Here is a 15,326-nt window from a genome sequence, read left to right on the forward strand (position 1 = left end):
AGTTCTTTGCGGCAGGGTACCCCTGTCCCGATTTCGACATGCAAAAAATCAAATCTCTTACCACCCGACAGCATCCACAGGAAGAAGGCAGCATGTGTGCTATGTGAGCGAGCAACACCATCCTGCCACAAAGGAGACATGGACAAGGGAGCTGAGGGTTCAAAGCCAAGGAAACAGAAGACCAAGAGGGTACAACATGCAAAGGTGCAGAGTTGTGCCAATGAAGTCCAAGTATTACATCACTACACGCTCCTCAAACTGCAGGATGCAAAACAAGAGGACCCAATACATCTTTCTGAAGCAAGACATTTATTGAAAGGTTTGGAAAACCAAGTACTTTAATAAGAATATCCCCTCCACACAGAGCAGGGGAGGGAAGAAGGGTCCCGGGAAAAACAGCCCAGTCTCTGAAGTTTCACCCAGCTGGGGGCCGAAGTGGTGGACCTGCAGCAATGGTGGTCCCTCCTCCTGTCTCCTAGGGAGCTCCAGGCTGTCCTCCAAGGAGGTCCTTCTGAAGGCCCCAGCCATGCCGGATGCCACGCGATGCCAGATACCCTGGCTGGGAATCCCACGCAAAGACGCCGTGGCACGGTTTACATCTCCATTGTCTGCTGGACCAAGTCCTCTCTCCCACGGCTCCTTGGACGCACCATGTGCATTTCTTGTACTGCTGCCGCCTGCAGTTTGCGTCCAGCCTCTGGCCGATCTCCCCCACCGCGTGCTCAGGCTCCCTGGTCCTCAGCTTCACCCCGTTCAGCCTTTAAAATGCAGAGAGCCAGGCTTGACCTCCCCGGAGTCTTGTTATAACCCTGACTTTGCTGTCCAGGGTCTAAAGGGGCTTTACCTGGCTCCGTTTACAGTGCCCCTTCTTGGGCGGCAGACAGAACATCTTCTGAAAAAAATTCAAGCACCCCCTAAACAACTGCCGCCGGCCCAGTTTGATTTTTTCTGGGTTTCCACTGCTGCTGGTGGTGTTGTGGCTGGACAGAGAGTCCCCAGGGTGACATTGGGGGCCTGGACTAAGGATGGTGCTGGAAACAGGGCTGCGCTCGGTGGTGGTGTTCCTGGACCCTGGTCTGTGCTCAGGAACTGATCTGTGCTCGGGAGTGGCAGTCCTGGAGCCTGATCTTTCCTCAGGAGTGGCAGTCCTGGAGCCCTGGCTGGGCTCGACAGTGGAGGACACAGGAGTGGCAGTTTTGGAGCCCCAGCAGTGCTTGGGTGTGGAGGGCCCGGGAGTGGCAGTGCTGGATCCTCGGCTGGGCTCAGGAATGGCGTTCCTGGAGCCTGATCTTTCCTCAGGAGTGGCGGTCCTGGAGTCCTGGCTGTGCTCGGGAGTAGAGGTCCTGGAGCCCCAGCAGTACTTGGGAGGGGAGGGCTCAGGGGTGGCGTTCCTAGACTCCCGGCTGGGCTCAGGAATGGCGGTCTTGGATCCTGGGCTGGATGGAGGTGGGGTGGCACTGGACTCAGAAATGGTTATTCTGTACTCCTGGATGTATGTAGGACCGGCAGACTCTTGGGCCTTCTGCCCTGGCTCCACAGGCTGCTGCTCTGCTTGCTGGCAACCGGACCAGTCGGATTGAACCTCCTGGGCTGGGGAGGGGCTGCTGCTCTGGATCTCAGGAGGATGGAAGGGCTTAACCTTTATGGTACGCTGCTGGAATTTTAAGTGTTTTCTGTATAAGATGTAGTATGTGGCCAGGTTGTTATTGTATGTTTTATTTGATAGTGTGTTCTTGATGTCTTCACTACAAAAGCCCATATTTACCATTTCTTCTATCACCGAGGTGTCTATTACTTCACTGGGTGGCTCAACGTATGGCTTCAGTTCTTCCTCTTGGCCCATGTTGAGCCAGGGATCTGGCATGATGTCCTTCAGGTTGTTTCTCTGCTCAGGGTTGAGGTTCAGCAGCTTTTGGAGGAGGTTTGCCACCTGAGTGGATAGGTAGGTTGGCACCACATACCGCCCACCACCTATCTTCATCATCACATGTAGCCAGCTCGGTCCATCGAAAGCGACGGTGTTCGTCAGCATCTCGTAGAGCAGCGTGCCCAGGCTCCAGATGTTCGCTGCACGGCCGTCATATGTGTCTCCCAGGAACAGCTCTGGGGCTGTATAATAGACACTGCCACAAAACGTGCTGAGTCGATGGATGTTGGAGGGGGCGCCAAGTCCAAAGTCTGCCAGCGTGGCGTTCATGCACGCGTCGAGCAGCACGTTCTCCGGCTTCAGGTCCCTGTGAGCCACGCCCTTCTCGTGGCAGTAGTGCACCACGGACACCAGCTGCCGGAAGACGCCGCGCGCCGTGGCCTCCGCCATGCGGCCGTGCTCGCGGAGGTGGTCCAGCAGGTCCCCTCCGGGCACGAACTCCAGGACTAGGTAGAGGGAATCCGCCGAGATGATCACGTGGAAAAGCTGGACGATGTTAGGATGGCGCAGGTCTGCCAGGCAGCGGACCTCTCGCAGGAGAGAGCTGCGCCTGTTGTCGGAGACACGTTCTTTGATGATTTTCACAGCCACCTTTGTCTGCGTGAGGATGTGCATGCCCGCCACTACGTTGGCAAAGGTGCCCTCGCCGATGGATCCATTGAGCTCGTAATGGGCCGTGTGGGGCTCCGGGTCAACGGGGATGTCTGTGAAGTCACGTGACATGGTGACCCGCGAGCTACACTCACTGACACTAACTACTCTCTCCAACGGTGCCAACAAGCAGTAACTGCACTGACTACGCTGCCTAAATATACTAACTGTATCGACAATATACTAAGTGTGCTAATAAACAGTAACTATGCTAACTACACTGACTAAATGTAATAACTGTACTAACAATACTAACTAATAATACTAAACAAATGAGACCAAGGAAACAATAGGGAAGGGAAAAAATAAAATGGTGTGTGGGGGGAAACAAGGCGAAAACAAGCTACAAGGTCCAAGTCCAACAGGTCACCACAAATCAGCTTCCTGGGCTATAACGGACAGAAAGCTCAGCCCAGCCAGGGCCTTATATAGCAGTTCTGGGTAATTTCATCACACTGGTGCTTTATGAGCTCAGAGCCAGAAACTGACCAGATATGGCTAAGGATGAACTACAGTAGTTCTCTCAGTTTTGGGTTTCAAGACCTCTTTACTCTGAGAAAGGGGGGACCCCGAAGAAATTTTTGTGTATGTGGGATATTAAAGACTGATATTTACTTTATTAGAATTTAAACTCTGTAGGATGCCTTAAAAAGAAAAAAAAGTGTATTAGAATGTTTTTCCAGGGGTGGATAGTGTTGCATTTTGAAAAGCCCTTAAGATGATTTGTTTCCACTCCCTCAGCCAAGAAATGGTGCTGCCCTTTGAGAAGCACTACTTGGGTGTATAATAAAGTAAGTTTTTATGTAAAATGATCATTTAAAAGGTATCTACAAGCAATTGTTCTTAAAACCACCTTGTGCTTGTTATTACCAAAGCTTAGCTGAGTAGTTCCCTCAGAAAATACTTTCAGGTGTGTATTCATTTTGGATACCTTCAGGTTTGTTGTTGTTGTTGTTGTTGGTTTGTTTTGTTTTTAAATAAATGGAACCTTGTTAAAAGTGAAAAAAAAAAAAGAATTTAGTTTAGGACTTACTGAGTTTGAAGTTCCTGGTAGTGATCCTAAGTAGTTAGAAGTACAAATGTGCCATTCTGGAAGGGGGGGTGAGGGTGGGTGGTGGGGGGCAGAGGAAAGGTTGAGATTCATTAAGAAGAAGGTAATGGGAAAGACTGAAATTCCCCAGATACTGAATAAAATGAGAATAGAAAAGAGGTACAAAGATTATGGATCTGGACTCTACTACAGGCATACTGGAGATACTGCTGTTCTGTTCCAGAACAGGCAATAAAGCAAATATGGCAATAGAGCCAGTCACATGAAGTTTTTGGTTTCCCAGTGCATATAAAAGTTGCATTACACTATATTGTTAGATAAGACAAAGGTCTCAAGGTTTGGACAGTTACTACTAAATGCCATTCTTGTTAAACGTTCAAATGAAGCACAGTGTTTTGCAGAGGCAGCTGAAACTGGATGAATTTGACCTCAAAGCAACCTCATAAGCTTAGCCAAGTTCAAAGAAGAAATCAACATGTAATTAATCTTCCAGGAGACAGAGCTTTGGATGTGAATCCCATCTCCTTTACTTGCTGCAAGTAAATAAAATTACCTAATGACAGCCACATCTCGATCTTGAATAGAACACTCCAATTGGTTAACCCCCTGAGTTCTGTAACAATATTGTAGTCTATTAAGTGTGTAACAGCATTCTGGCTAAAAAAAAAAATGTACATACCTTAATTTAAAAATACATTTGTGGGGTGGCCAGTTAGCTCAGTTGGTTAGAGCATGATGCTAATAACCTGGTTCATTCCCCGCATGGGCCACTGTGAGCTGTGCCCTCCTTAAAAAAAAGAAGTAAAAAAATAAAACATATAAAAAATAAAAATACATTTGCTAAAAATGTTTGTGAGGGTATGCGAGAGGCCATGGTGTCCTCCTCTGCCCCGCCGGCCACTGTACCAGCGACAACAGCGGCCCCCGGTCCGGGTTTCGGCTTAGCCTCCAAAACCAAGAAAAAGCATTTCGTGCAGCAGAAGGTGAAGGTGTTCCGGGCGGCTGACCCGCTGGTGGGCATGTTCCTGTGGGGCGTAGCCCACTCGATCAATGAGCTCAGCCAGGTGCCTCCCCCAGTGATGCTGCTGCCAGATGACTTTAAGGCCAGCTCCAAGATCAAGGTCAACAATCACCTTTTCCACAGGGAAAATCTGCCCAGTCATTTCAAGTTCAAGGAGTATTGTCCTCAGGTCTTCAGGAACCCCCGTGATCGATTTGGCATTGATGACCAGGATTACTTGGTGTCCCTTACCCGAAGTCCCCCAAGTGAAATTGAAGGCAGTGATGGTCACTTCCTTATCTCCTATGATCGGACTCTGGTCATCAAAGAAGTATCCAGTGAGGACATCGCTGACGTGCATAGCAACCTCTCCAACTACCACCAGTACATTGTCAAGTGCCATGGCTGCCCCAGTTCCTGGGGATATACCGTGTTAGCGTGGACAGTGAGGATAGCTACATGCTTGTGATGCGCAACATGTTTAGCCACCGTCTTCCTGTGCACAGGAAGTATGACCTCAAGGGTTCTCTAGTGTCCCGGGAAGCCACGGATAAGGAAAAGTTTAAAGAATTGCCCACTCTTAAGGATATGGACTTTCTTAACAAGAACCAGAAAGTTTATATTGGTGAAGAAGAGAAGAAAGTATTTCTAGAGAAGCTAAAGTGAGATGTGGAGTTCCTCCTGCAGCTGAAGATCATGGACTACAGCCTTCTGTTGGGCATCCATGACATCATTCGGGACTCTGAAACCAAGAAGGAAGGGCCAGTGCGGGAAGAGGAGTCAGAGGGGGATGCGGACTGTGGCCTGACGGACCTCCAGCTCTAGTGGGCTCCTATGGCACCTCTCCCGAGGGTATCGGTGGCTACATCCATTCCCATCGGCCCCTGGGACCGGGAGAGCTTGAATCCTTCATTGATGTCTATGCTATCCGGAGTGCCGAGGGGGCCCCTCAGAAGGAGGTGTATTTCATGGGCCTCATTGACATCCTGGCACAGTATGATGCCAAGAAGAAAGCAGCTCATGCAGCCAAAACTGTCAAGCATGGGGCTGGGGCAGAGATATCTACTGACCATCCTGAGCAGTATGCTAAGCGGTTCCTGGATTTTATTACCAACATCTTTGCCTAAGAGACTCCATGGTGACTGCTGCTTTATGTTCAAGGTGGTGGGGTTCTTCAGAGAAGCTTGGGGGAATTGTGGATATTCTGGCCACTACTTCTTCTCTTCCTCTTTGCTAAATTCAGGCTACAGGCTCTGTTGAGTAGGCTCTTCGTGGCCCTCAGAAATACATCCTTTCTACCCTTTGTCCAGTTTTCCTCCCTCTCTCCCTCTCCTCCAAGAAGTCTGCTTGCTTCATTAGAGTGTAATTGTTGACTCTCAAGTGCCTTGATCTTTGTAAAATGTCTCGTTGTTTCTGTAACATAGGAGGAGCTGGGGGAAGGGGGTTGTTTGCCATCTTCAGGACCTGATTGGACAGATGGACCTGGCTCAAGCAACTACTCTGGATGCACTTTGCTGTGTGGGATGAACTAAGTGTCTGAATTTTGCCGATAACTTTATAGAACTCATTATGGAATGCTTCCTTCTGGTAGGCCCTAGGATGGAAGACTTTCATGATACTGCAGATGTGGGTGCAGAATGCACACATATGATGGGATATGGCCAGTTTTACACACACAAGTGGGGTGGAGAGTGGTCAGCAGGCTGACACTTCATGTAGGTGGGACCTAAGAGGACTCTTGTGATTATTCACGGAACTGGAGAAGGTCTCTGTCAAGGATTGACTACTCTCCAATCTCTTCCCTTACCCCACTTCCACCACCACCCCTGTACTTGTGGGTGCAAGAGCCCAGAGATGGATGGCCAAAGTGTTCAAGCCTAGGTGAAAGGGTTTGACTTTTGCTGCTCTTCCCCAGGATCGCACACCCCTCCTGGCACTGGAGCCCTTCAGTGGGGGTATGGCCAGTTCTGGATGCTGGGATGATGGGCCAGGGGTATAAGGTAGATTCCGCATATTAAATTTCCCTTCTTCATGTCTAGCCATCCCTGAAGTTTTATTCCCAGGGGAAGGGAATATCGCTACCAGGGTCAACCACAGCCATTTTAAGAGGATGGAGGTCTCAATTATGGGAACCTCCTCTGGAGGTGTGTGCCTAGCATACTTCCTTCCCCCACCCACTCTCAAACCCTTTTCCCAGTTGGATTTGTTATTTTGTTCTCTTCTGTCCCGTCTTATACTGCTACTGTGTTTCCCAGGGGACAGATGGCCTTCTTTGTCATCTTCACTCTCGACCCCCAGAGAGGAGTCAGAGCCATAACTCAATCACCCTGCTCCCTCCAAAGATAGTTGAGTTGATGCATGATATTCTCAGAATGTAGAGGACCATCATGAGCCCAGATAGCGTCTTCCCCTCCCGCCAATGCCTTTGGGGCTAAGGCAGCCATTCTTGCTATCCTCCATACCCCTTGAGTCTCCTACATTTTTTTCTTAAACACAAAGATGGGCACGAGCAACTGGTCTGTGGGGATGCAAAGATTCTTTTCTCTGTATCTGCCTGGACTGATCTGTCTCACAAGAAGTCATGAGGTCATAAAGAATTCTTTCTCCCCTCCATCTTCTCCAAAGAAAGAAGAGTCCCCAGTTAAGGATTGGAGCCCCTGTGATATCATCCTGTCTGGAGCCTGATGGATCTTTTTCATTCATGTACCTTTCCCCTGTTGAATGCAATAAAACTCCATGACACCAGCAACTGTTCTTTAAAAATGTGTTTTCTGACCATGTGGCTGATGTATCATGAGCAGTATGGTCTTCATTTGTTGCTTCTGATTTTCATCTTTTTTTATTAATACAAAAGATCTTGTGTATTTACCCCCATTGCTGTCACTATATAGAAATTAAATTATTGAATCAAAAAAAAAAGTTTGTAAGTTTGTTGAAAAAAATTTGCTAAAAAATTCTTACCATCATCCGAGCCTCAGATGAGTGTAATCTTTTTGCTGGTGGAGGGTTTGCCTCGACATTGATGGCTGCTGACTGATCAGGGTGGTGTGTGCCGCAGGTTGGGGTGGTTGTGGCAATATCTTAAAATAAGACAACAATGAAGTTTGCCTCATGGATTGACTCTTCCTTTCACAACTTATCTGTAGCATACGATGCTGCTTGATAGCATTTTACCCACAGAACTTCTTTCAATGTTATGACTGGCTTGATTTTCTAGCCAGACAGCTAAAACTTTCTCTATAGCAATAAGGCTGTCTCATTTTCTTTTTTTTGTTTGTTTTTCTTTTTTTATTTTATTTTATTTATTTTATTTTTTGGCTGTCTCATTTTCTTATCGTTCATGTGTTCACTGGAGTAGCACCTTTAATTTCCTTCAAGAACTTTCCCTTTGCACTCTCTCCTTGGCTAACTATTTGGTGCAAGAGGCCTAGCTTTTGGCCTATCTTGGCTTCAATGTGCCTTCTTCACTGAGCTTAATAATTTCTAGTTCTGATTTAAAGTGATAGATGTATAACTCTTCCTTTTACTTAAAAAAAAAACCAAAAAACAACAACCATGATCTCCCTATGTGTTGTCTAGAAGAAGTTCACTTTAGATCCAAAGACACAAATAGGTTCAAAGTGAAAGGATGGAAAAGAGACGTTCCATGCAAATAGTAACCAAAAGACAGCAGGGAAGGCTATAATAATATCAGACAAAATAGATTTTAAATAAAAAATTGTTACAAGAGACAAAGAACATTGTATTTTAATAAGAGTCAATACATCAAGAAGATAGAACAATTATAATTATAAATATATACACATCTAAAAAGAAAGCCCCAAAATATAAACAGCAGAAATTGACAGAATTGAAGGGAGACACAGACAGTTCTACAATGATAATTGGAGACTTCAAAACCTAACTTTCAATATTTGATAGAACTAGAAAGATTAATAAGGAAATAGACCATATAAATCAAAAGACATATACAGAACACTTCACACAACACCAGCAGAATTCATATTATTTAAATGTATAGGGAGCATACTCTAGGATAGTCTGTATGTTAAGTCTCAAAGCAATTTTCAGTAAATTTAAAATAATTGAAATCATACAGAGTACCTTCTCCAAACTCAATGGAAGGAAGCTAGATATCAGTAACAGGAGAAAAACTGGTAAAATAGCAAATATGTGGAAATTAAAACACACCTAAACATCCCATTGGTCAAAGAATTCACAAGTGTATTTAGAAAATACTTCGAAATGAATGAAAACAAAAACTTATGGCGTGCAGGATGGCAGGATGGCTCAGTTGGTTAGAGCGCGAGCTCTCAACAACAAGGTTGCTGGTTCGGTTCAATTCCCACATGGGATGGTGAGCTGTGCCCCATCCCCGCAACTAAAGACTGAACATGGTGACTAGACTTGGAGCTGAGCTGCGGGCTCCACAACTAGATTGAAGGACAACGATTTGGAGCTGATGGGCCCTGGAGAGGCACACTGTTCCCCAATATTCCCCAATAAAATTAAAAAAAAAACTTATGGGGTGCAGTGATAGTGTTCAGAGGGAAATTTATAGCTGTAAGTGCCTATATTTAAAAAAAAAAAGATCCTAAATGACAACCCAATTCTACACCTTAAAAAACTAGGAAAAGAGCAAATTAAACCCAAAGCCAGCAGATAAAAGGAAATAATAATGATTACAGCAGAGACATATAAAATAGAGAATAGAAAAACAGAATTAATGAAATCAAAGTTGGTTTCAGAAAATATAAACAAAGTTGACAACATTTTATCCAGACTAAGTAAAAAGGAGACTCAAATTATTAAAATCAGAAATTAAAGTGTGAACATTATTACTAATCTTAGAGAAATAAAAAGGATTATAAGAGAATCTATGAACAACTGTTAAATCAATAAATTAGGTAACCTAGATGAAATGGAGAAATTCCTAGAAACACACAAACTACCACCACTTACTCAGGAAGAAATAGAAAATCTGAATAGATCTATGACAACATATTGTTCAAATTAGTAATCAAAAACCACCCAACAAAGAAAAGTCCAGGATCAGGTGGCTTCACTGGTGAATTCTACCAAACATTCAAGGAATGTGCCTGACACAGAGCAATCACTTAGTATTTTAAGGAATGGGTAGTGGAACACATGTGAAAGTTTTTTGAACAGTTTTGTGCTTTGCTGTTTATGTATTTTTAGGATACAAAAATCACTGGTAATTTCCACAATTGTGGAAAGTAAATGTGCTGCCTTAAAAATGTTCAATATAGGGATGTATAAGGTGTGATAAAAAATACACTGAATATTTAAATAAAAAATATTATTATAGTAAAAGACTATTGGGACAGAGTCCCAGAGAGCAGTTTCCAGGCTCTCGGCCTCTCGTGGAAAGGTGCTGGCTCAGTTATTAGATGGCCATCAACTGTAATAAGATGGCCATCCACTATGTCTGGGTGGCCATCAGCTGTTGCTGATTAGCCATTGGCCACTAATATAACTGCCATGGCTATGCTAGGGGGTTGGTTGATTGGCAGAGAAGTGGACGGTATATTGTGGCTTCTGCTTCCTGTATCTCCAACCCAGCCACCAGCAAGAATATAGTGGTATGAACTCCCTATACATGGCTCCGTTGGTGTTCCTTTTTGGCCTCACCATATCCTGCGTTCTTGTGTGGGGAGTGGGAGCTGAATCCCTGCGAGACACATGGCACAACGAGCAGGGTATTGTGCTGTCCAAAGCTCTCCGAAGGGCAATGGAACAGTTTGTTCGTATGGACACTCAGTCTCAGGGAGCCCGTGGGAGCAGCGCCGGGAGTAGGAGAGGACGTGGATGGTTCTCCGACCAACATAGAAAAAGCCATGCAGCTGCGGGAAAGCTGGACCCCCGTGGAGAGGTGGGAAGATGTGGACGGTTCTCCGACCAGCATAGGCTGGAGAAAGCGAAGGTCGTTGTGGCCCTGTGGGCTGGGAAGTTCTTGCTGAGGCCACCCAGGTGCAGGACTTGTATTCCCAGGAGGAAACACTTGCTGAGTCCTTGCGGGAGGATGCGGGTGAGGTCAAAGTCATCCCTCACCCCCAGGTTGGGGAGGACTTGGAGCCCTCACCCTGCAGAGAGGACACACATTGTGAGCCCAACGCACAGTCCTCGCGAATGACTGTGGACTATGGGGAGTTGCCTTCCATCCCTGATTTGATGGACCGTTTGACTATCTGCTTAGGAACGTACCACCATGTAGTGGAACTGGCAGATGTTTGCTTCCTGTGTCTTGAGAGTATGTAAGCACCTTGGTTGTGAGCCACTATTGTTCCATCATGGTACCCTAAGAGCCCTGGCTGTGCCCAGGAAGTCTGGCTGTGCCCAGAAAGACTGGTGGTACCCCAAGAAACTCTGGCTGTGCCCAGAAAGTAGGTGGACATCAAGGGACACCCCCTGGACCATTACTTGAACTGGACTGATACTTTTTCTTGTGAGCTGGGTTCCTGACACAGGGCTCCTCGTGGAAGACGCTTGTTGCGTAGATTGTGAGGCGAGACCCTGGAGGCGTGGAGTGTGGGGACAAAGTCCCAGAGAGCAGTTTCCATGCTCTGGGCTTCATGTGGAAAAGTGCTGGTTCTGTTATTAGAGATGTCCATCCGCTGTGGCTGGGTGGCCATCAGCTGTTGCCGGTTAGCCATTGGCCACTAATATAACTGCCATCGCTACGCTGGGAGGTTGGTTGGTTGGTTGGCAGAGAAGCGGATGGCAGATTCTGGCTTCTGCTTCCTGTATCTCCAACCCAGCCACCAGCGAGAATATAGTGGTATGAATCTCCTATCCATGGCTCCACTGGTGTTCCTTTTTTGACCTCACCATATCCTGCGTTCTTATGCAGGGAGCGGGAGCTGAGTCCCTGCATTACAAAGACACATTGCCATTAACCCTCCTCAAAATACTCCCCCTTGCTTCGAACAGTTATTCCATCATTCTTGCCACTTTCTGAAGCAGTTCTGGAAGTCCTCTTTCATGACTGTCTTTATTTGCAGTCATGGCTGTCTCAATGTCCTGAATCATTTTGACTTTGGGGAAGAGCCAGAAGTCGCACGGTGCCAGATCTGGTGAATAAGGTAGATGAAGACAAACCATGTTTTTATTTGACAGAAATTTCCATACCAGAAGTGATGTGTGACACAGAGCCTTTCCATTGTGATCAAAAAGTATGGTGGCTGCTGCTGCAAAGTGCCATCCAACAGAAAGGCAGGGATCTTCAATATGGGAACTGATGCGTCGAACCTTAGTACAATGTGTGACAAGTTTCATCTTGTTCGGTGCAGTCAGTCTAGTGTGAGCTACAGTTGAGAGAAGGTGTGTTTTTTTTGTTTTAAATTAAAGTTTATTGGGGTGTTTTAAAATGTGCCATAAATCATCCTCCATCATGACAACGCTCTGTGTCATACATCGCTTCTGGTACACGGCAATGTCTGTCAAATGAAAATATTATAGTGTGTCCTCATCTGCCTTATTCACTGGATCTGGCACTGTGCGACTTCTTCCCCAGTCAAAATTATTCAGGACATTGAGACAGCCACGACAGTGCCACTAAAGACATTCATGAAAGAGGACTTCCAGAACTGCTTCAGAAAGTGGCAAGAATGATGGGATAACTGTGCTTGAAGCGAGGGGGAGTATTTTGAAGGGGATTAATGACAATGTGTCTTTCACAATAAGAATTTTTGTTTTATTTAAACATTCACTGTATTGTTTGATCATACCTCATAAAGTACAACATAGGGAATATAGTCAATAATTGTAATAACTAGGTATGCTGTCAGGTGGGTACCAGACTTATCAGGGGGATCAGTTCACAAATTATATGTCTAATAACTATAGTGTACACCTGAAACTAGTATAATATTATATGTCAGCTGTAATTGAAAACAATTAAAAATGAAAATGCAAAAACCTATAGTATGCTTCAAGAGCTGAGACAATTACATAAAAATCTCAATTACTGTTATTTTAAAAAAGAAAGTAAAAATATAGGTGTGACAACTATCGTCATATTGCTGTGCTGTGATCACAGCACAGATTCGGGCTAGAATTCTCCTTTCTAGTCATCATTATTGCTTAGACATTCTAGAATGAAGGGGATGTGATCATCCCTTCGTTATTTAGACTCACAGGTTTCCACGAACTTTTGCTGCAGGTCCAATGCACCAGCAATAGTTCTATCTATATTGAAATTACAAGATTTTCTTTTTTAAAGATGTTTTTTAGTATCCGACATTGTTAAAAACTTCTGTACTGAGCTAAAATTCTAGAAATCTGAGATTTGGGGCCTTGGTGAAGAACTCTCTTCCCCACAGGTGAAGGGGGCTGTGAGTTTTCTTGCCTTTGCCGAGTCCTGGGACTTGCATTTCTGTGTTAACTCCCTGTTCTGGTAGGGTCTCCCTTTCTGGTCTGAACGATATAAGCATGGGGATCGTCCTTCAGCCAGGCCTGCAATTCTGTCCTCTCGACAGAGCAATCACTGATATCACTAGTCCAGCAATGAAAAATGCTCAACAATCAGAACACCTTTCATCCCAGATCAACAGCATTAAAATATTATTACCAAATAATTTGAGAATAACATAGTATTATTTTGTATATTGCAAAACCTGTGGAGCCGGGCTTTGGCAGACAAAGTGAGTTCATCAACCCCTCAAGTGATGATAAAGATGAAAGCATCCTGATGGATGTTTATGGTACAGATTGTGGTGATGGTTTCATGGGTGAATACTTAGTTCCAAACTCATCAAGTAATATACATTAAATATTACTTTGTAAATTTCTTTGTGTCAATCATACCTCAATAAAGTGGCTTAAAAAAATGAAAACTCCTCCTAGTAATTAAATTTTTACTACATGGTATGTATTATGCTAAGGTTTTTTGTTTTGTTTTTCTTTGAGCCCAGCATCCTATTTCCCGTGAAGTGTGGTGGCCAGAGCTCCGGGTTGGGAGTGGGGGCAGGGGCCATGAAGCTTGGTCTGCTCCAACTGTGGTAAGGCTGGAAGGCTATGCTGTTTTTACGTATATTTTTTTCTTTTAATCTTTTTGATAATCCATTGAGGTATTATCATTCCCACTTTGCAGATGAGAAGACTGAGTTTCTAAGATGTGGAGCACTGAAGACTACAGAGCTCTTTGTAAGGTAAGATTTGATCCCAGGCCCGCTTGACTCCAAAGCACGGGCTGTTAACCATTACATTATAGTGCCCTCCTGCCTATGATGACACAAAGGATTTTATGAGAATGGATAGTTTGTGGTTAAAACCTCTGTAGGAGAGCCTGGTCTGATTTTCCTTTACAGCAGTACTTGAAGATGCAACAAGAATAGGAGCAGCTGGTGAGGTTGGACCTTTCCTTGTCTGGCAGAATAGAGGTTGGAAGTTTCTCCTCTCTACCCCCTCCACTTTGTAATAGATTTTGAGGACCCTTCAAGTTTAATGGGCAGTTTTGAGAATTACCTGGGCTACACGGGAACACACGTATTAGAACCTTAATTTAACAACCAATTAAGACTTGAGTGTGGTAAAAGACCCATTTACTCTACCAACAAGCAAACGTGGTAGTATGAAGTATGTTAAAAAAGAAAACAAAGAAATATACGCACAAAAAGTGAGGATGTTGTTACTATCTTAAAAGATACATATTTTAAGAAAAATGATCAGTCTTTTGGGGGATGCTTTCAAGCCAAAGGACTATCGTAAATGAAGACGATTTGGGTCCTTGTAAGGCATCTTAATTAGCTGTGACATTGAAAGGCTTGGGCTTTGGTTTCTTCACCCACAGCGAAAATTAAAAGAAAAAATAAACAAAACCAAAACCTCGATTTAGGAAAGTGAAGCTATTTTTGAAGTAGATAGCAAAGCAGTTTTTTTTTTTGGGGGGGGGGCAAATTTCTGTGAAAGCGTTTTGTAATTATCTTTAACCAGTGGTAGTTTGTTTCAGCTATAATACCGGTTGTTATCAATAGTACTTCACTTGACTAAAAATCGTACTCGGCTTCCTGTTATTTAACAGACACGAAGCCCGGGTATGCGCGCCCTGCTGCAGGGCGGCGTCTGCATCTGCGCGGCTCTCCGTGGTGGCAATTAGCGGAACCCTCAAGTTTGCTCTTTCAGGATTCCAAATAAATACTCGTAACATGTAATGTGACACAATGCTAAACCAAGCATTAGCCGTACGAGAAACGCGGTGACTACTTTGGGAGTGAATTTTCCAGTGGTTACCTTTGCCTTAGGAAATAGTGTGGCCCAATGCCCTTTTCTTCTCCGTTGCTAAGTTACAGCCAGCCAAAACGGAAACAAAGGCAAAAAGCGAAAACCGCCCAGATACACTGACCGTGAAAAAAAACCCTTCCCCTACGGTCTCTACAACGGTCGGTCTCTGGGCGCTTAGTTTCCTCTCCGCGTCCCCGGAACTTCCTATCCGCGGCGGCGCTCTCCTAGTTTTCAAAGGGGAGGGACCCCGCTTCACCCCAAAAGTTCACTCTAGGAACCGTTTTTGTCCTTCCCGCCTGGCTGCGCCCCGAGCGGAGGACACCTTGCCCGGAGTCCCCTAGGTAACGTCCTCGCTGTGACTTCGCTGGGAGTGGTAGTTTCGAGGGTCGGGCGGTGCCCGCGCGCAAGCCCAGAGCGGGCCGGTGGGCACTACATTTCCCAGGAGCCCTCGTTCA

General features: G+C 45.2%; 2 protein-coding genes across 2 annotated transcripts; one reads left to right on the forward strand and one right to left on the reverse strand.

Moving 5' to 3' along the window:
* Positions 1 to 92: 92 nt before the first annotated feature.
* Positions 93 to 4,282, reverse strand: LOC308496932 (serine/threonine-protein kinase MARK2-like). The gene has a single exon (XM_081046761.1). The coding sequence runs from the start codon at positions 2,648 to 2,650 to the stop codon at positions 830 to 832; it is 1,821 nt and encodes a 606-aa protein (XP_080902887.1). The 5' UTR covers positions 2,651 to 4,282; the 3' UTR covers positions 93 to 829.
* Positions 4,283 to 4,493: 211 nt separating this feature from the next.
* On the forward strand, positions 4,494 to 5,841 carry LOC308496934 (phosphatidylinositol 5-phosphate 4-kinase type-2 gamma-like). Its single transcript, XM_081046763.1, is given in 4 exon segments — positions 4,494 to 5,033; positions 5,036 to 5,292; positions 5,296 to 5,434; positions 5,437 to 5,841. Coding segments are annotated over 4 exon segments (1,248 nt in total). The 5' UTR covers positions 4,494 to 4,501; the 3' UTR covers positions 5,757 to 5,841.
* The last annotated feature ends 9,485 nt before the right edge of the window (positions 5,842 to 15,326 follow it).

Source organism: Rhinolophus hipposideros (genome assembly GCF_964194185.1).
Source record: "Rhinolophus hipposideros genome assembly, chromosome: 4".
In the NCBI taxonomy this organism is placed as follows: domain Eukaryota; kingdom Metazoa; phylum Chordata; class Mammalia; order Chiroptera; family Rhinolophidae; genus Rhinolophus; species Rhinolophus hipposideros.